Source organism: Pteronotus mesoamericanus, unplaced genomic scaffold (genome assembly GCF_021234165.1).
Source record: "Pteronotus mesoamericanus isolate MK-2021 breed Mesoamerican mustached bat unplaced genomic scaffold, CSHL_Meso_final contig_41, whole genome shotgun sequence".
Taxonomy (NCBI): domain Eukaryota; kingdom Metazoa; phylum Chordata; class Mammalia; order Chiroptera; family Mormoopidae; genus Pteronotus; species Pteronotus mesoamericanus.
Window position 1 is genome coordinate 7289284 of NW_026555152.1, and position 19967 is coordinate 7309250.

The following is a 19967-nucleotide window of genomic DNA, read 5'->3' on the forward strand; positions in this document are numbered from 1 at the left end:
TCATTAATGCACCTAAAACCACTGAATTATATACTTAAACATGGTTAAAATGGTAAGTTTTGTGGAAAAGATATTTTACTACAGTGATTTTTAAAAAATAGAATCTGAATCCAATCATGAGGAAATACTCAGACAAATCCAAATTGTAGTCATTCTCTAAAATGACTGATCTACAGTCTTAAAAAAATGCCAAGATGAAAGGGCAAAAAAAGGGGATTAGAGTGCTATTACAGATTAAAAGAGATTTAAGATTAGCCAAATACAGTGACTAATCCTTAATTATATTTTAATTTAAAAAAAAGGAAAGAGCATGGAAAATAAAAAGAAAGGAAAAGAGCTATAGGGAGCATTGTTGTGTGAATAATTGGGTAAAGTGAATGTGAACTGTATATCAAAGTTAATTTTCTTCTGAGTGATACTGATATTGGGGTTATATAGGAAACTACCTTTTTTAAGAAGATATATGTTGAAGTATTTAGGGATGAGGTCTACACCTTACTTTCAAATGGGGAGGTGTAGGTGAGGTGGGATTATATACTGTAGAGATACAATAAGTATGGCACTATTGATGAATATCAGTGAAGAGTTTAAAGACATTCATTGTTCTAGTCTTCCTGCTTTTCTGTATCAGAAAATAAAAAGTTAGAGGAAAATTTGAAATAGTCATTTTGGTTCCCAAGTGACCGGGGAAACGCTGACTTTTTGTGACTCTGGGAGCAAAATGTTGATCTGTATGCCACCTTGGGTCATCCTGTTTTACAGAGCTCAGATTCCAGGGTTGCCAGAAGGAGCTCAGAGGTGATTACTTGGGAAGTGATTTGGGTAAGGCTATGGTCTATGCCACCTGCCTCGTCCACTTCAGGATCTACTGTGTTGTGTTCTTGTGTGTATCAAGGTTTTAAGCCCCCAAGGACAGAGTCACGTCTCATTTTTCTTAGAAACCTCCCTGTCCCAGTATCCCTAACTCTATGCTTTATACAGAGCTAAATACACAGTAAGTGCCCAGTAAATAGTTTTCTATTATTGACTATCCCATCAGTATAGAAAGAGAGGCATGTGTACAAGTATAAGTGGTCAAGGATGGGGTCAAAAGGTTTACTCCAACTAAGCTATTAAAAATGTTGCTGGGTAGGGCCTTGCAAAAGGAATGTCAAGTGTGGGCTTTGACACAATCTAATTCTCTTTAGCAACCAGGTGTTACTGACTTAGGTGGTGATTAGTGCTTAGGGTGGAGTAAAAGAATACAGCCTTGGCAAAAGCTTATGAATACCTAAGCACAGAATGTCCCCAGCTTGGCCCTATGGTACAACTGCTTTCACAACCCCGTGAGTTCTTCCCAGGAAGCAAAGCCAAACAGTATTCTCAGGACCTCAAAAAAGGGAGTACCCTGTCTAGTTCCTTGAGCAGAGTCGCAGTGCCTTGAGAGATCAGCACCACCTGGGATTCAAGGAGAACAACAGGAGCCTTTATAAGAAGATGGAGGTGAGAACAGTTTCCTGCACTGCTTTAGAAGGAAGGTGCTGCCCACATGCTGAGCAAGTTGCAGGAGATCACCTAGGCCTGCTGCGTTCCTACTCCAGATGAGACAGCAGCGCGCTGCTGTGTTGCAGCTTGTTGAGGGAGTGTAGACTTGTCCTTCTTGTCTTAAGTAATCTTTCAAGAGGCTGGAAGAACTAATGGGTAAATTTGTTCTCTGTCTCAGCCAGGACTTCCAGGAGGCAAGTCCTCAGCTCCATTTTCATACACAATGTGTTATTTCCTATTAAATCACTAGATTGACACTTAGTTTTAAACTCAATTTAATATTTTATTACACACCTCCTTGTACTGGCCTCTGATTATTTCATCTAAGTCCTGAATTTCCCCACAAAGTTACAAGCTTCTTGAGGAACCGTGCTCTGTGTTGCTTTGTTACCCTCTCTCTCCTCCCACATCCTGTCCTATGCACAGTGAACATTAGATACACAGTAACTGTATGGGAATGTGTAAATAGTCTACCTCACATCCATATTACGTAATACTATGTAGCAGTTAAAAGGATGAGGTGGAGCTACATATTCTGAAATGGAGAGATTTCCAATTCATACTATTGCAACCAGAAAGAAGAGAAGGCAATGGGGCATAGCATGAAACCCTTTATGTAGAAGGAACTGGTAAAAGAAACAAGGGCTTGGTCTATATATCTATATATTTCCTTTCCCATATATACCCCTAGTCACAGACATTGTTATAACTAGTATACTAGAACTTGGTAATTTCCTGTATTTTCCTTTTCAAAATGAATTGTTATTATTAGACAAATAATGCATGTAAGGCAGTTGGCATAGGATTTGCTGCATTAAGTCACACTTACATGGCACTTACATAGGTCAGGCAGTGTTCTTAGTGTTTTACATAAATTAATTTGTTTCACCCTCTTAATAGTCCTATTAGAAACAGGCACAGAGAGGTTAAGTAATTTGCCTTGGGTTAGACAGTACAGCTAGAAGCAGAAGACCCAGGATTTAAGCCCAAGCAGTCTAGCTCCGGTGCCGGCATCCTTAACCACTATGCTGACGGTGTTCAATAAATGTGCCCCTTTCCCTACCACTTTCCTCCCTTCTCTGTGTTTCTACATCTTTCATATACCTCCGTGCTGGCACTCAGAACATTGTGTAAGAATTAACTAAAAAGAAAAAAAATCCCATTCCTCGCAAGAAACTATTGCTTCATCTGTGGATTTGAAGGTTTGAGGTACCCATAAGGGGCTACTGATGCTTTCTGGAAACTATGTGTGGGTTGTCACTTTGAGATCATTACCATTTGCCGTGACTGTATTTAGTCATGTGATATACATAGATTTCCCCAAGTGCCTCCTGAGGACGGTTTTAGCCCCAGCTGTGGATCATATCAAGTAGAACCTCAGCTTAATGGACTAGGCTGCTGATGGTGCTGATGTAATTAATTGTATGGGGGCTGGAGGGTAGACCCGGTAACTTTCTGAGGATCCTCGGTTAGTGTAAGGTTTCTAGGACTATGATTCTTGGCTTCCCAAAGCCCTGAGGCTTTAAGATTGTTGCTGTCTGAAAGCAAATTCAGAGGCTTTGCCCCAGGCCCAGTTGTCCAACGGCGTGTTAGAGACTTCACCGCATTTAGTGCTATTCCGGATGAAATCAACATGCCTCAAATTTGCAAGACCTATTGTCACAGGAATATGCATCCCCAGTTCACACATGGATTATTTGCCCTCTGGCAGCCAAATGCACTTGGCACTGGCAGTGGTGATCTCATAAAGCAGGAAAACTGAGCAGTTGGTCAGATGATTAACACATTATTGAGATGGAAGAGTTGCACATCACTTAATGAAAATACCTGGGCATTGCAGAATCAAGAGTTTCCAAACTTGAGGGCAGCCTAGGAGCCATCAAACCAACTTCCTTGTCTTACAAATGTGGAAACTGAAGCTTTAAAACAGGGTAAATATTTTTGGCCTGAAAACAAGTGTAGTTCTAATACAACACACCCCGGAGGAACAGTGCTATGGTGGCTGAGACCTCAAAGACTTCAGGACCCTCGGTGCTCAACTAATTGTTAACTCTCCCCATGGGCTTGGTAACTTCTATTCCCCTGTCCCTTTTAACAGTCTTATTTTATTTTTAAATGTCTGATTTGTACTGTACTTTCTCATATATGGAGAGCCCTCCCCACCCCCGCCCTCTGTGACTCCCATGCCACAGACCTCTTCTCCCCACTGTAGTACCAGAGGGACAGAGGGGGCTTTAGGATGGAGATGGGGCAAGAACTGATCTTCACAAAGTGTTGCATACCCTGTGTTTAGAGATCTTAAGATACAGGTCCTCTGGGTGGTTTTCAGGCTTTTCTCTTAAGTAACTCTGTTCACTAGGTGTAATTATTTGACAAATTGCTTGTACTATTTTTAAATAATAAAAGCCAGATGTTGTGTTACGGATGTTTCATCAGAACAAAAACTCTGTTTTCCATGTATATAATCCTCTCTGGTTTTCAAAGCTACCACCTATGCTTTCTTAAACAGTCCTGCCCATTCACTGAGGAGGTTGTTCTGGGGACAAGTTCTGTGGGGCATGGAGGTAGAACCTGGGGGACTGATGTACTTCTCAAGCACTCTGAGCACCTGAAAGTGACTGCGCTGAGTTGCTCCTCATGTCTGTCTTTCCACTTCTCTAGACTGATGATATTTATGACTGATTTGCAGGTGAGTTCCAATTGGTGAGGCTTTGGACAAACAGTATGCCTTGTTCTTTCTCGCAGAGTTCACCACTTGAACCATTTGAAATCTTTTTTTTTCCAATATATTTTTTAAATGTATTAATTTCAGAAAAAGAGAGGAAGGGTGGGGGGAGAGAGAGAGAGACATTGACTTGTTGTTCCACTTATTTATGAATTCATTGATTGATTCTTCTGTGTGCTCTGACCAGGGATTGAACCCGCAACCTTGGCATATCAGGACGATGGTCTAACCGGCTGAACTACCCAATGCATTTCAAAGCAAATCATTTGAAACCTTACCATTTGTGACAGCATGGACGGACCTAGAGGTTGGCAAAGGGTCAGGAGGATGGAAGGAGGAATGTGCCCCAAGCTAGGATGTTTTTCATAGAAGTCAGAAAAGAATTCCAGATCACTAGGTTTGTTTAGATCCCTGTGCTAAAGAAACAGCCTCTAGGAGAAATCTTTTCTAATATTGCTCTAGAGTTAGGTTATTTCCTAGTCTAACCCCCAAAAATGTCTTTGATGTGTTCAAAGAGAAAACCACAGGCTCAAAATGAAGTTATTTATGCTAAAGCCCATGACACTGAACCTTGATTTAGCACCTGACTTCACTGCAGTTTTAACCTTCCCCAGGAATGCAATCTTAATCTATCAATCTGGAATTTTCTGGTCAGTACCGCAGAGGTAATCTGTTTCATGGACCCTCCCCAGTCTATCCCCCTCAAGGAAATTACGGCAGTCTGCCTGATGAGACATCCCCCTTCCCATAAGGGAAAGGAATGAAACAATCCTTTCTTTTCTCTTGCTATCTTTTCTTTTTTAAATTTTATTTTTCAATTATAGTTTACATTCAATATTATTTTGTATTAGTTTCCGATGTGCAGCATAGTGATTAGACAATCACACACTTTACAAAATGTAACCCACCCGCCCCATATTTCCAGTACCCACCCAGCACCATACATAGTTATTACAATATTGTTGACCATATTCTGTATGCTATACTTTACATTCCCGTGACTATTTTGTGACTACCAATTTGTAATCAATCCCTTAACTTTTTTCAAGCAGACCCCCAAACCTCTTCCCCTCTGGCTATCATCAGTCTGTTCTCTGTCGTTGAGTCTGTTTCAATTTTGTTTGTTCATTTATTTCATTCTTTAGATTCCACTTACAAGTGAAATCATATGGCACGTGTCTTTCTCTGACTGACTTATTTCAGTTAGCATAATACTCCCTAGGTTCATCCATGCTGTCACAAATGGTAAGATTTCATTCTTTTTTTTTATGGTCAATTCATATTTCATTGTATATATGTACCACAGCTTCTTTATACACTAGCCTATTAGGCACTTGAGTTGCTTTCATATCTTGGCTATTGTAAATAACGCTGCAATGAACATAAGTCTGCATACATTCTTTTAAATTAGTAGTTTGGCTTTTATGGAAGCTATACTCAGAAGCGTAATTATTGGGTCACAAGGCAGTTCCATTTTTAATTTTTTGAGGGTCCTCCACATAGCTCTCCACAGTGGCTTTGTTAGGTAGGATAGATAACAAACCAAGGCAGAGAGGAGGAGGGAGCTATATCTCACCCACTAACTCAGCAGTTCTGAACCTGGTCTGATAATATTGCCAGGTATTCTAACATCATAAGAAAGACCATGCTAGCACTGGAGGAGGGGAGCCCTTGAAATTCTGTATGTATCCTTTCCACTATCTAGAAAAGAAAGCCTTTGAAACTCTATTCACCCCAAGGTCTAGAAGGGGGAGGGGGAGGGGGTCAACAGTGCCCAAAGAAAAAGCCCACGAAACAACTTCGGTTAATTGTCTGCTTCTGGTCACTATTTTATGAGGGGGTCCCTAGTGCTTTACAGAAAGAGCCCATAAATAACTTCGTGTAACTGCCTCAACTTTAATTAACTGCCTCTTGTCATTTATCTGTTTTATTACGAGGTGAACGAGATAAGGGTTCAGGCTAACAGACTCCCACACATACCTATGTTTTTTAGGTAGCCCCTCCTCCCCCCACCCCAAGCTGGCACCCCCTTTACCCATCAATCAATATATAACTTCTTCACTCTCATTCCACCAACTATACAAGTCCTCAGAACAAAGGACCTGATGCTCTTGCCACCCCTGGTCGTGCCACCCTTGCTTTTTGCCTCCCAAGCTTTAGCCTTTCTCCCCTACCTTGGCAAGGCCCCTTCTCTCCCACAAGAATGTATCACTAATCCACCCTGCTTACATACTAATAGACTTGCTGATCTGTAATTCTTTACCATGTTGGCAAGAAGAAACGAGTTTCTCTTGTAACAGCTTCACTAATCCTCATCCCCACCAGTAGTGCACCAGGGCTCCCGCTTCTTCACATCTTTACCAGCATTTGCTATTTGTGTATTTATTCACCATATCCATTATGACAGGTGTGAGGTGATATCTCACTGTGGCCTTAACCTGCATTCCCCTGACCATAATAACTTTCCTGTCTCCACCAGCTCTTGCCTATAAAAACCTTCCATGTTGTATTTTCAGCTCTACTTGCTGAATGGCATGCTACCCCATTTATGAATTTCACAATTAAGCCAATTAGATCTTCAAATTTACTCGATTGACTTTTCGTTCTTTAACAGAAAACAATGTGGCTTTAGGGTAGAATTTAGCTCAACACCACATTCTACAACATAGTCCTGGCATAGGCCTCATCCAGAGAGTATGGCAGGGTAAAAGTGCTCAGTTAGAGTCAGCCAGGTTGTGAATCCCAGTTGAACCACTTACTATAGCTGTGACATTCAGCAAGCTGGCTTTTCTGAACTTCCAAGTTTTCTCATCTGTAAAATGGGGTTAATCATACACAGTTGTCTAGAAATACCAGAAAATAACATACGAAAAGTGCCTGCTTGATACAAGGTGAATGCCCAGAAAGTGGTAGCTGTTATTATTAACACAGGGAAAGCTTATGGGGACCTAAGCAGCAAATCAAAGGCTCTTTTGCTAATACGGAACCGAAAACCGTAAGTGGGCTCCACCCACTGGATGAGCAAGTCCGCTCCCGAGGGGGAGAGACAGGAAAAGGACTCAGTGCCCTGCCCCAACACGAAGCCAGCCTGACTGTCCTACAGACTGACCCAAAGCTGAGCTGAACTGAGCTGGAGGGGGCGGGGGTGGGGGTGGGGGTGGGGGTTATTTTGCTTTCAAAAAGGATTAAGACTACTCTCGATCTTCTGAGGGGGGAAGGAAGAGATAAAGCCACGAAACAAAAGATGAAGACCAAACGCGAGGAAGGCCCCAGGACCGGAGCGGGGGAAGGGTATCCTTGGGCCAGCTTCCAGCTTCGCAGAGCACTGAGCCAGAGTCATCTGATTCCTCCTGCCAAGGCGGGGCACTGGGCCCCGCCCGGCCCGCCCTTGGTACCCCCTCGCCCCGCCCCTTCGCCCGCGCGCTCTGCCGCGTAGTCCCGGACTCCTCCCAGCCAATCAGCGGCTGCCTCACAGCTCGGCCTTTTCCGCTCGGCGCTCTTTCTCTTTTCCGGGGCCAGTTTGAGTGGGGGAAGGTCCGCTCTCTGCAGAGGAAATAGATCTCCCCTTATGAAAAGAATATTCATATTTCCACTAAGGTCTCTACCAGGGAATGCACCACTTAAGGACAGGCAGGCTGCCGGACGTTCGCCGTGGCCGCACTGTGCCGCGTCTGTTCAGGAGCTTTGAGAGCATCCATCCATCAAGAACTGTTTAGGGCTCGGGAAAACGGTGCGCCTTTTCTTCCGTACAAAACGACTCCATCTGTGACACTAACTGATCCCCTCCCTTCCAACTTGTTCACGACACGATTGCAGCACAACTCAGCCTCCCAGCCCAGGATGGGGGAGTGGAAAAGACGGTGGTACTTGTAAGAAGAAATATTTTGCCTTGTGGAGACTCCAGCTCTCAGGCCTAAATCCATCCAGCTGCTACACGATGCACAGACTATAGGGAGGGGAGAAGGGACAAGTCATTCAGCCCCTTCTCTATGTCTGCAACTTTACTTTTGTCTTTTCACTTAATTCTCCCAAGACCCCTGTAGGGGGGTGAATCGTTATTCTACTTCTGGAAATGAGGAAACTAGGCTCTGAGAGGCTAAAAGTTTTACAGCTCCTGAGGGTCTAGTTTGCAATGAAGCTGAAGCTTTCTCTAAGTGAGGGAGCTTGTACCTGGCCACCAAGTACTGTCGAGATTCAAATTTCCATAGTTCCTTTGTTTGCTTTGGGAGCAGACAGCAAGGACAGTCGATACTCTACTTCCTAGAGAAAAGTTAAAGGCCTTTCCAGTCACTGTCACACCTGGATGCAGTCAGTCCACTGTTTAAATAGAGACCACGTTGTCACTCTGCAGAGGAATCTTGAGTTACAGAAACATCGTTTAGGTCGTAGGATAAATAGCACTTGACCCCACAAGCCTGGTTCAGCAGTCTCCTACAGGGCTTGTACATCCTCTTTTGGTTGCCCTTATTACACCACATATTGCATTTGCCTATTTCTTTATCTCCTGAGGGAAGGTGAGTGCAGCAACCCGGGCTTGACTGTAACCTTAGCTTTAGGCTGAAATGCTAGATCCAGATCCCAGAAATGCCAGTGTTCCCCAGGAACTCACTTTGCAAACCACTGAACTAGAGTTTAGAAGTTAAAAGTAAGGTGTAAAAGAAAACTGAGGACAATGTTGCAGACCTGACCTTTGACATTCATGACAATAATAACAACGGTTGTCATTTATCTAGTGTTTATTATGTAACAGGCATTGTTCTAATTCAGCGATTTTCAACCAGTGTGCTAAAGAACACTGGTATGCTACAAGAATTTTTAAAACATGCAATACCTGACTATTTAGTTAGGGGCACTGACTTTTTTTCTCTTAGATTATCAAATTAAAAAATGAGCATCCAGCTGACACAACAATAGCCATCCAGTGTGAATGCCTTGTCTTGAATCATAAACACATAGGTCATATAATAGACTTGCAACTTATTGGTCATGTGGCATAATTAGGTTGCAACTGATTGATTAATTCTTGGTACCAGCAATCCTTACACACAAATAATAGGCACCTGATTTTTTAAAAAGTCACATTGGAGCAAAAAGGTAGGTAATTACTTTTTTTTGGTAAACCAATAAAAATTATACCTTTTTTTGTCAGATTGGCAAAAAATATATTTTTTTGGTGTGCTGCAGAATTATAGTAATTAGTTTATGTGTGCCATGAGATGAAAAAAGTTGAAACATCATCGTTCTGCCCTGACTGATGTGGCTCAGTTGGTTAGGCATCATTCCACAAAGCAAAAGGTTGGCAGTTCAATTCCTGGTCATGGCATATGCCTAGGTTGTGGATTCTGTCCTTGGTCGGGGTGTGTACAAGAGGCAACCAATCGATGTTTCTCTCTCACACCGATGTTTCTCTCCCACATCGATGTTTCTCTCCCTATTTTCTGCCTCCTTTCCCCTCTCTCTAAAAAATAAATAAATAATTTTTAAAAAAAGAAAAGAAAAGAAAATTGTTGTCCTAAGTGCTTTAGTGCAGTGCTCTTCAAACTCCGATTCACATTTGAATCATCTGTGGATCTTGTTGATCTGCACACTCTGATTCGGTGTGTCTTGGGTGGTGCCTGAGATTCTGTGTTTCTGACAAGCTCCCAGGTGATGGTCCGTGAATCATACTTTGTGTAGCAAGGCTTTGGTGTACTAAAACTTATTTTATCTTCCTAAAAGCTCTATGAAGTAGCTATCACTATTACTCCTATTTTACACACAAAGAACTGAGGCTAAGCATCCATGAACTTTAGGTCAAAATAAATAAATTTCTATGCAATGAGGGAGGGGAGAATGGTATAATCAGGGTACAGCTGAAAAAGGAGAAACAAAATTCTTGGCAGAGGAAACAGTATTTACAAAAGCCTGGTATGCAGCGGAAGTGAATGGGGCCTCATAGAGGGCTGTTGCACCCATCAGGCACCATATGCACAGTCCTTAGGACTATGAGCTTTCCAAAGGCACCAAATATTGGAGACCTGAAAAAAATTATTGGCACCTATATACGAAAACTAAACATTTAAGTTAGTTATTCCAAAATGCAAATAATGAAAAAACTCTTTCAAAATTTTTCCATAAAAAAGTCACATTGGTAAGCGATCAAGGTATATTTTAACACACTGGACAAAAAATAGGATTGGGTCTCTCAAGCCTAGGGCCTGCAAAGGACAGGATAGGCCTTGGCCACACTGGGTTTGGATGTAATTCTTAGGGTAACTTGGAACCAGTGATAGAAGCAGGAAAATGTTCTCTGTGGCTACAGTGAGGAGAATGGATTGGAGAGAAGCCAGACTGAAGGCCCAGAGGCTAGAACCAGAGAGGTGTTTATAGTCTCCAGACTGCGAGACAATCTCTCCTCCTTGCCAAGATTAATATAAAATGATAGCATTATACAACCCAATTATTCTTTGATTTCTCAGAGGCCCAGTGTGACTCAGCATTCTAAAATTGCTTAATATTTGGGAACAAGGGTTTTGCCAATTCCTTTGTCATTAAGGCCAGTGACGTAACAGTCTATGGGAGATATTTAAGAGGACATGCCTTGAGTCAGACAGCCATGAGTGCCAACCTCAGCTCTGCTACTTGCTAGCTGGGTGACTTTGCCTAAGTGATTTAACATCTCTGAGCCTCAGATTCCTTACTGGTAAAATGGTCATAATACATCCCTCACAGAATTGAGGTAAACTCTATATACAGTGCCTCCTACAAAATGGATATATGTGAATGGTAGTTGTTATGATTTATGTGCCGTTGTTCCGAGATGTAGTTGAGCTTCCTTTAGGAGTGAGCAGAGGACGGGGTAAATCATTTAATCTTTCATCAATCTTCTGAGGTAGAAATTATTGTCTCCATTTTGCAGATAAGAAAACTGGGGCTCAGAGATGAGATAAATCAGCTCAGTAAACTAGGAGCAGAAAGCAGGAAACTTGCAAGAACTGGGATTTTATTTTTATTCTGTTTGGGCACTCCAGGAGTTAACGATGGCTGCTTCTACAATTCTTTGCTGGGTCCAAAACCTGTTCGCTGTAGTCACCGCATGAATAGTCCTGACGTCCCAGAGCACACCACAGAACACTCTCCGCAGGGCTCCAACCTCCATTTCCCCTCCTTCCCCAGCCTTGCCTAACTTCCCTACTACCTTGCTCCACAATTTTACTGCTTCTGGATTTCACTTACTACACAGATTGTCTCTTTGAGACTCAGACAGAACTGCCCTGGACTGAGTGAGCTGCCTTCCAAGGTACCTCCCTTTAAGGGAGTAGATAAGTAGGTCACATCAGGGTGGTAGGGGAGGAGGCTGACTTCTTAAGGGAGGAGGAAAAATACTGCCAATCACAAGGAGAATGGAAAAACAAAACAAGGCTCTTTTTTGTCTCAGTCTTTTCCCCACATACATATCCTCTCTCTCCCCTTCTCTCTCTCTCCTCTCTATCTCTTTCTATCTCTCTACTGAAAGCAGCCTCCACCTCTCTGCCCCCCACCCCCTACCCCTCACAGCTGCTGCTGGCTGCTATTACTGTGAAAAAAAATGCACAGGCAACACTGAACTCTTGGGATTTGGGAACACCAGTGGAAATTGTATTGAGCCAGAAGTTTGCCTACTACTTGCTCGCCCTCCACCCCACCCTGCCTCCTCTTCAAGCCACTCCTACAATTGTCAGGAGAGCGGAGATCTCAGCAAAGGATTTGGAGCGTCTGTCCTGTTGACTGTTCCTCAAGGCTTGAAAGCACAGAGCTCTTTGGCTTGGAAGCTTTGTGGGGTAAGGAAGGCACTAGCTTCCCATGATTGCCCGGAGTAGCCTCGGATCCGCCTGGTTAACAGAGATTCTGTTGTGGCAACCAGGACAAGTCATGGGCTTTGCAAGATTTCTGTTCCTCACCCTCACCCTTAACCCTCTTGGAGGCAGTTTACATGAGACCTGTGGATGGGCATTAAATTATGTAGATTAATGTGAAAATTAGAGAGACAGAGACAGGGCGTGGCATTAAAGGTCCAACACTGCCAACCCCACTCTGCCCTGCTATCCCTAGGGACTGAGCCCTATTTGAATCACAACACTGGGCAGTCACACTTCTAGGAAACTGCAGCTGAAGGGGAAAGGTCCTGGCTCTTTGAATGAGACCCAGCCTGGCTGTGTACAGATGAGGGATGAAAATGTGTATCCAGGCAGACATCAGTCCCTGGACTCTGTGCCCAGGGCACAAGCAAGCACACAAAAACAAAGACCAAAGCCTGACCCTCACACCTGGGGGTCAACAACCCCAGTTCCCTGGATGGGGGGTTGTGGAAATAGGGAGTTCACCTCTGGAGAGACCCAGGGGTTTTCCGTTCTCTTGGCATGGAGCCTGGTGACCTTGCAGCTCCGAGGCTCACTGTTTCAGGATGCGGCTAGCCCTTTTGCAGAGAGCTCCAGGGTGCAGATGCAACTCTCTCCTGCTGGCTGATATTTCAGCACTGCTCCCTGCCCTCCTGACTCCCACCCCCAAGGCCCTGGGCAGACTCTTTGGGAACACTACCCGCCTCTGCTCTTTTTCCTCTACGCCTGCAGAAAGGGGCTGCCTCCCACCCCGGGAATCTGCGCCCCAATGCACTGTGGGAAAGTCTCACTCTTGCCTACAGTTTCTCCTCTCCCTCCCGTCAAAAGCGGGGCTGGGTGATGGGAGAGAGACATCCATTTTCACATGTGTTCTTCATTACACTTAACGTTCCCAGTGGGGTAGGCCTAACACACCTCTTCCCCAGGGTGAAGTAATCCCACCCACCTCTCAGAATGGGTGGGAATCCCCATAAGCCTGTAGTAGCAGTGACTACGGTGGTGCTTCGACTTGAAACAAGAAGAGGTTTGAACTTGTGAGGTTTACATCTTTTGTGCTCTCAAAAAGTGATTGGCAGCTCTGCCTCTGGGTGAAGACCATGCCAGGACTACATTATAGAATGTGGGGGTCAGCTAAATTCTACCCTGAAGCCAACATCCTTGGCAGGGGGAGGGCAGTTCTGCATTACTCAAGGTCTTGTGCAAGTGCTACCTCTTGGTTTACCTAGGATCAACTAGGAGAAGGAAAGCCAGTCTTGGAGACTCCAAATCCCTCCTGCATCAGTTAACCATGTATCTAAGCCTTTGTTCTGAAACTTGGTGCATTACAATCACCAGGGGGCTTGTTAAAATACAGATTGCTGGGCTCTGTCCCAGGGTTTCAAATCTGTAGGTCTAAAGTGGGGACTGAGAATTAGTATTTCTCACAAGTTCCCATGTGATGGACTACTCCTGCTCCAGGGACCACCTTTGGAAATTCACGAGCTAGAACACAGCAAAAAGAAAATCTAGGTTTGAGTCCTCGACCTGCCACTTTTCTGCTCTGTGATCTTGTACTTGACCTCTCAGAGCTTCGGTGTCTCATCCATTAGAGGTGGAGTAATGACCACCGGGTAGTTGGGAGGGTTAGATTACACCCTCCCAGAAATGTTTTCAAACATTTTCTGTTTGAAAGACGCTTTCACTGTGCAAGGCAGATTGAATATATAAATTTGTCAACAAACACAGTAGTTACTGAGTAGTTTGTCTGCTGCCCATTGGATACTCTGCTCAATGTCATGGCTGACTCTGGGCAGATCATATGGGATTCTAAGGCCCAATTATGCATCACATGTCTCTGGGCCTCATTTTTCTCCTCTATCGAACAAGGCCTGTGGCCTATGAGACTAATGGCTCCTCCAGGCCCCATTTAGAAGTCCAAATCTGGAAGGTACATTAGTTCTTGAGAGGCACAACCAGATTTTTTATTACTTGCCCACCTCTTTCCAAGATCTCCACCTGAGAGCCCAGGTGCTGTCGCAGAGCAAAGAGCTACTGGTTGGCTCATTGGTGAGGAGAGTTATGGGGCCCTCAAGGACCATCATGATCTGGTTCCAACCTACCTTAATAGTCATATTTGCCACTGTTTCTCCTCCATTCACCTTATAGTCTAGACCAGTTGGACTATTTGTCCTTTTCCAAATATGCCTTGTGTTTTCCTGCTTCCAGTCTTTGTTCACACTGTTCTCACGAATTTCGCCAGTCTTATCTCCTCCAAGGAGGCATCCCACATCCTCTATCATCTGTCTATCTACCAGTATACCACCTACAACATGCCATTCTAACTAAATGGAGATGACCTAAATAAAGACAGCATAGATCGCATTCTGTAAGAATTTGCACATGTAACTTGACAGAGGAATCCATAAATCAACAGGTGCCATTCCTTCTCCTATAAATTTCTCATCTTAACTTAGAAAACATTTATTTCTAACATCTCCTTTACATTTGTGTGTTTCTAAGAATTTTTTAAATAGTCTTTCATTCTAAATGTATCTATCTATATGTCTATTTAATACAAGTACTTTTTGTATTTTTCTTCAGGTGGTAGTAAGACATGTTACTAAAATTGTCAAGTTTAAGATCTAACTAAACTAAGGATGCAACCACCAAACCCTCTTTTACTTGTGTCTGATGCTGTCCCGCTGAAGGGCCTATATAGAAACTCAGTGGTTTGCAGTTTTGACCCAGGATATCACATTTCTAAAGTTTGCTCCTAGAGCATATCCAGATATGAATGACAAGAATTGGGGTACTGTGCAAAACTTTTAAAAAGCAGAATGACCACTTAAAAGAAGATACCCACTTAAAAAAAGATTCACCAGTCATTTATTTTCTATGATAATCAGAGATAGGGAATGAATATATATGTGTGTGTGTGTGTGTATACCTCTTGGGTTCATGTTCAGACATATATTCATTTGCATATAGGCACATCTGCTTCTCTAATTTCCTTTTTTAAACCACAGGGTTTTTTTCTATTCTAAATATAATATATGGGTTAGTAGAGAATGTGTAGAGGAAATAAAAAGTAAAAGAAGAAAAAAAAGTCATTCATAATCTAGAAATAACCACATTAACATTTCTTTCCTGCTGTACTTAACCCTTTCTACAATGAATTTGCATTTAGTATGTACAAGTCTTAGTTCCTCCACTAGGAGACCATCTCTGATCATCTTCACATCTTCCTCCACATTCAGCACTGGACTGAATCTGTTTAGGCAAATGGTAAGCAGAAGAGGAACTCCCTTTTGTGAGGGAGCAGAGCAAGTGGCTTGAACTCCATACTTAGGATTGGGGTTGCAACATTGGTTGAAGGGGAAGAAGGGATATTCTTCAATCCTTCATATGTTCAGACTTTGGGAGCTGGGGAAAGACTGAAAACTCGGCCAGCCTAGGGTCTGGGAGAGAAGGCTCAGCTCCCTGGCAGGGCGGGGGAAGGGCAGAAGCTTGGCAGTCAGAGCTATAGGGAGAGGAGCGGTTTCAGGCATTCACCTGGTAGAGGAACCTCGCTTTGAGTACTGTTTGTTAATCTTGTTCTACACCCAATTGTACCACTACTAACCATCCCAGTCTCATAGATTTTGACCTAGAGAAACACCAGCAACACTAATAAGAGAGGCTTAAATTAATGTTTTTTAGATTGGAGTTTCCCAAACTTCAGTAGTACTGTCTGTGATTTCAATGTTTTAGTGAGAATAATGCAGCAATATGCAGGACACACACCCCTGAGATTCTTACTGTTTAAACCAGCCGCAGTTCTGAACGGTGAAGACACATACAATTATCAAACCATTTAGGGTGTGTCCACGTCATTCGCAAGGTCTGCATAAAGTGTTAAAACATATCACGCCACTTCCTTTAGCCTCGTTCTAAGCAATAAAATTTCTGAAATCACAGTTTTGATAGATTAGCTATGTTTTTGTAATACAAATGAAAACTAGAAGGACTATCATTACTGTTAAAAGTTGTCAGCCATCAGTAATGGTTTTATTGCCTGGGGATAATAACTGAATCATGTTTTTGGAAAACAGTATTTTTAGCAATCTCTTTATACAATTGTGTATATTTCTTCCACTTAATGATGAGCTTTCTAAGGCCAGGTATCATGGTTTTTTTGGTACTTAGTACAGTTTTGAAGCTCAGTAAATATTTGTTCTTTTTTTATTTGTTTTGGTGATGGAATAGTAATCAATAGGTGTTAATCACTGTGCTTAACATAAATGAAGTCTCCAAGATCAAGATTATAAAGGGGAGAACAATAATTATATGGTAAAGAAAGTTACCCTGGTTTAAATACTGTGCCGTTATTGTTTGGATTTGAGATTTAAGGTATTCAGGATGGAAAACAGTGAATCATTAACATGTTTCTACCTGTTCTCCTTGGAGTAGATAACGTATTTACAAGTTTTTTGTTTTTTGTAAGGTTTTATTCACTTATTTTTAGAGAGAGGGCAAGGGAGGGAGAAAGAGAGGGAAAGAAACATGAATCTGTGGTTGCCTTTCGCAAGCCCCCAACCAGGGACTTGGCCTGCAACCCAGGCCTGTGCCCTCCTTGGGAACTGTACCTGCGACCCTTTGGTTCGCAAGCCAGCACTCAGTCCACTGAGCCACACCAGCCACAGCAACACATTTACAAGTTTAAGAATTTGTCTTGGGCCCTGGCCGGGTGGCTCGGTTGGTTGGAGCATCCCTGTATGCCAAAAGGTTGTGGGTTTGATCCCCAGTCAGGGTACATATCTAGGTTGGCGTGATTGATCCCTGGTCGAAGCATGTGTGGGAGGCAGCTGATCCATGTTTCTCTCTGCCTCTCTCCCTTCCTCTCTATTAAAAACAAACAAACAAACAAAAAACAATAAACATATCTTCGGGTGAGGATTAAAAAAACTTTCTTTTTTTAATTAAAAAAAGAAGAATTTGTCTCGGGGCTGTAAAGTGAAGCAACATTATTTGGCTCATGCGAAAATTCAACGCATTATAATGACTTCATGAACTAAATTACTTTTCCATACCTAGCAAGCATAGAGTAAAGTAGTTGTTAATCAATAACTATTAGTTGAATAAATGGGTGAAATGACTTAGCTTCAGTCAATAGATTTTTACTACCCTTGGGAAACTATTAAAAAAAAAACAGAGGAGGAACTAACATTTCTTTAGTACATAATTCTAGGGCCTTTATCTATATCTTTCCCCTGGATTTCATGCAGCGGCTGCCATGTGAAGAAAAGGTAAAATTATGCTCCTAGGGAACAGACAATTCCACCTGTCCATAACCAAAGCTCACCTTCTTCTCAGATCAGTGTCTTAGTTGTCAAAGAGGATTCAAGACCTAATTTGATCCAGAGCTGGAGGGAACACTGTAGAAACTAACGGATGATAAACTTCTGACCAACCAAACATATAAATGACCAAAGAGTAGCATGAATAAGATACCAGAATAAAGGAGTATATTAGGAGAGAGAGAAATAATTCTAATGAAGAAGAGAAAGGTACCCTAACACTTTATTACCTACCAGAGACAGAGACACTTATCAAGGCCTGGCCAGTAATTTTCCTGTCCTTAGTCCTGTCTTCCTCTTTCCTTCTGAACCTTTAAAATTCAGAGCCTTTTCCCTGTAGCTCAGGATGGTTTTGTTCATCAGCACGTAAGAAACTTGTTCTTCAGAGTCTGAAAATGAGCAATACTGTTTCCCTAGCTACTATGGATCCAATGGAAGCAAGAAATAGATAAGCCCTGTTTAGAGAGTTGTTCCGATACGCCAAGGTTGCAAGTTCAATCCCTGGTCAGGGCATATACAAGATTCAATCAATGAATGCATAAATAAGTGGAACAACAAATCAACATCTGTCTCTTCCTCCTTCTCCCCTTCCTTTATCTCTATAAACTCAATTTTAAAAAAAAGAACTAGATGAAACATCAGAAGTCCTGGCTTGGAGTCCTGACTGTCATGTTCTGGTTGAGCGACCTCATGCCTATTAGTGATCCATCTAACTCATGGCTTCCTTAACTCATTCATTTAACAAATATTTTCTGAGCAGTTACTGTGCACCAAGCACTAGCCTTGGGCACTAGAGATATAGCAATGAATTAAACAGAGGAGATCCTGTTTTAACGGACTTTATGTTCTAGTGAGATTAAAATAAGTAATCAATAATAAACAATGTAACTTCAAAAAGTTTGCAGGGCTGTGGGAGAAATAAAACAAATGATAAAGTTAAATTGGGAGGAGAGTTCCTATAGGGAGGTTGCGGGGAGGGTCTCCTCGAGGCAGTAACATTTGAGCCGAGACTCGAGTGTACTAGGAGCCAGCCAAGAGAAAGAGGAGTCCAGGCAGAGGGACCAGCAAGCCCTGATGGGGGTCCACATTTGGGGCTGAATGACAATCAAGGAAAGTGATACTGGTATGTAGTTGTGGTAGGTCGATGGTTTTGACATAGCTCCAACTCATGCTAGAACTTCTCTGGTTGTGTCCCAGGAGTGGGGGTGGGAGGGTCAGGGGTTGAGGCCCTGCCAGGCTCCCACACTGTGCCCAATACACAGCAGCTCCTCTTGAATCTGAAGCATATACTGGGCTGCTGCTTAAGATTTTGCTTGAAGAACATATTCTGTGACCAAAAATTCTTGATCTCAATAGTCCTTTCCCACTCTAGTTGTCAGACACTATGAGAATTTATCATACAACCACTGTGATCTGCTATAGAAAGGTTGACTCAATTCCATTCAATAAACAGAGTTGGGGAATGTCGACCCCCCACGCCACCCCCACAACCTGACTTTCCTCTTACTAGAGCTCCTCATTCCCTTCCCTATGGTGGACTGGAACCTCTGATACCCTGCAAGCCTATCTCAGGTAGGGAGGGACACATACCTCTGCCTCCTAGTAGACTATACCGATTTTCTTCTCGTGCCCTGTCTGAATGAGATACTGCCCTACACAGCAGAGCTTTGTGGGGAGAGAGCCGAGGAATGGCTCGTTTTTTCCAACCTGTAAAATGCAAAGTTGGCCAGCTGCTTTTCTTCCTACCCCAAAACTTGTATCTTTCCTTGTCTCCAGATAACTGCACGGCTGCTCTCAAATAACTCTCTGCTGTCGAGGGGTTTTGAGAAAAGCGCTGTGCAGAATGTGAAATCATTTTCTAGTAACATGAATCTAATTAGCTCTTCGACAAAAGGAAGCAGAGGTCAAGAGGGATTTAAACAATCTGCTTCTCACATATTTAAAATCAAGTGAAGAACCAGGCAGGGAAATGGGAGGAGAAAGAGAAAATAAGGAGATAAACCCTAGGGAGCATTTGGAGAAGGGAGGTAGGAAAGAGAATCAGGAGGGTAAGGGGGGCGGAATATCAAGTGACCAAAATATTAATCCTTTCTTCCCCCAGCTTCCCCCAACTTCCCCCAGGCTCCCATCTCCACTCTCCTCTCTCCCAGAGAGAACTTACTTGAAGGTCAATGATTTCTCTTTCAGATTCCATCTTGCTTCCCTCAGGTGCTTTCACACGTCCCAGTGCTAACAGTGCCTTAACAGACTGGGCTATGCCAGGCTTTGCCGTCTGAGTCTCTTCTGATTTCTTTGGGTGGGAGAGAGCACAGAGCTGGCAGGACAGACCTGCTATTCATCCATCTGCTGTAGGATGCCTGTGTTGGCCTCAGCTGGTGGGGGAAGTGCACACAAGCACACACGTGAGAGAGAGAGAGCGCGTGAGCGCGGGAGTGAGTACCTGTATACTCCAGTGGTGACATGAGGCATATTGGTAGGTGGACTTTAGAGCTGGAGTGACAGCATCATTTTCTTCAGTGGCTCCAATGCCCCTCCAGTCCCAGAGGA

At 43.1% G+C, this 19967-nt stretch overlaps 1 protein-coding gene across 1 annotated transcript in view; it reads right to left on the reverse strand.

Annotated features, from left to right (window-relative positions):
- Window positions 1–19766, reverse strand: part of NINJ2 (ninjurin 2) — a 91505-nt gene extending 71739 nt beyond the window's left edge. The window contains exon 1 of the mRNA XM_054577070.1: window positions 19582–19766. Coding sequence (XP_054433045.1) covers window positions 19582–19614 — 33 coding nt within the window. The 5' untranslated portion in view covers window positions 19615–19766. The remainder of the gene's footprint in view (window positions 1–19581) is intronic.
- Between the last annotated feature and the right edge of the window lie 201 nt (window positions 19767–19967).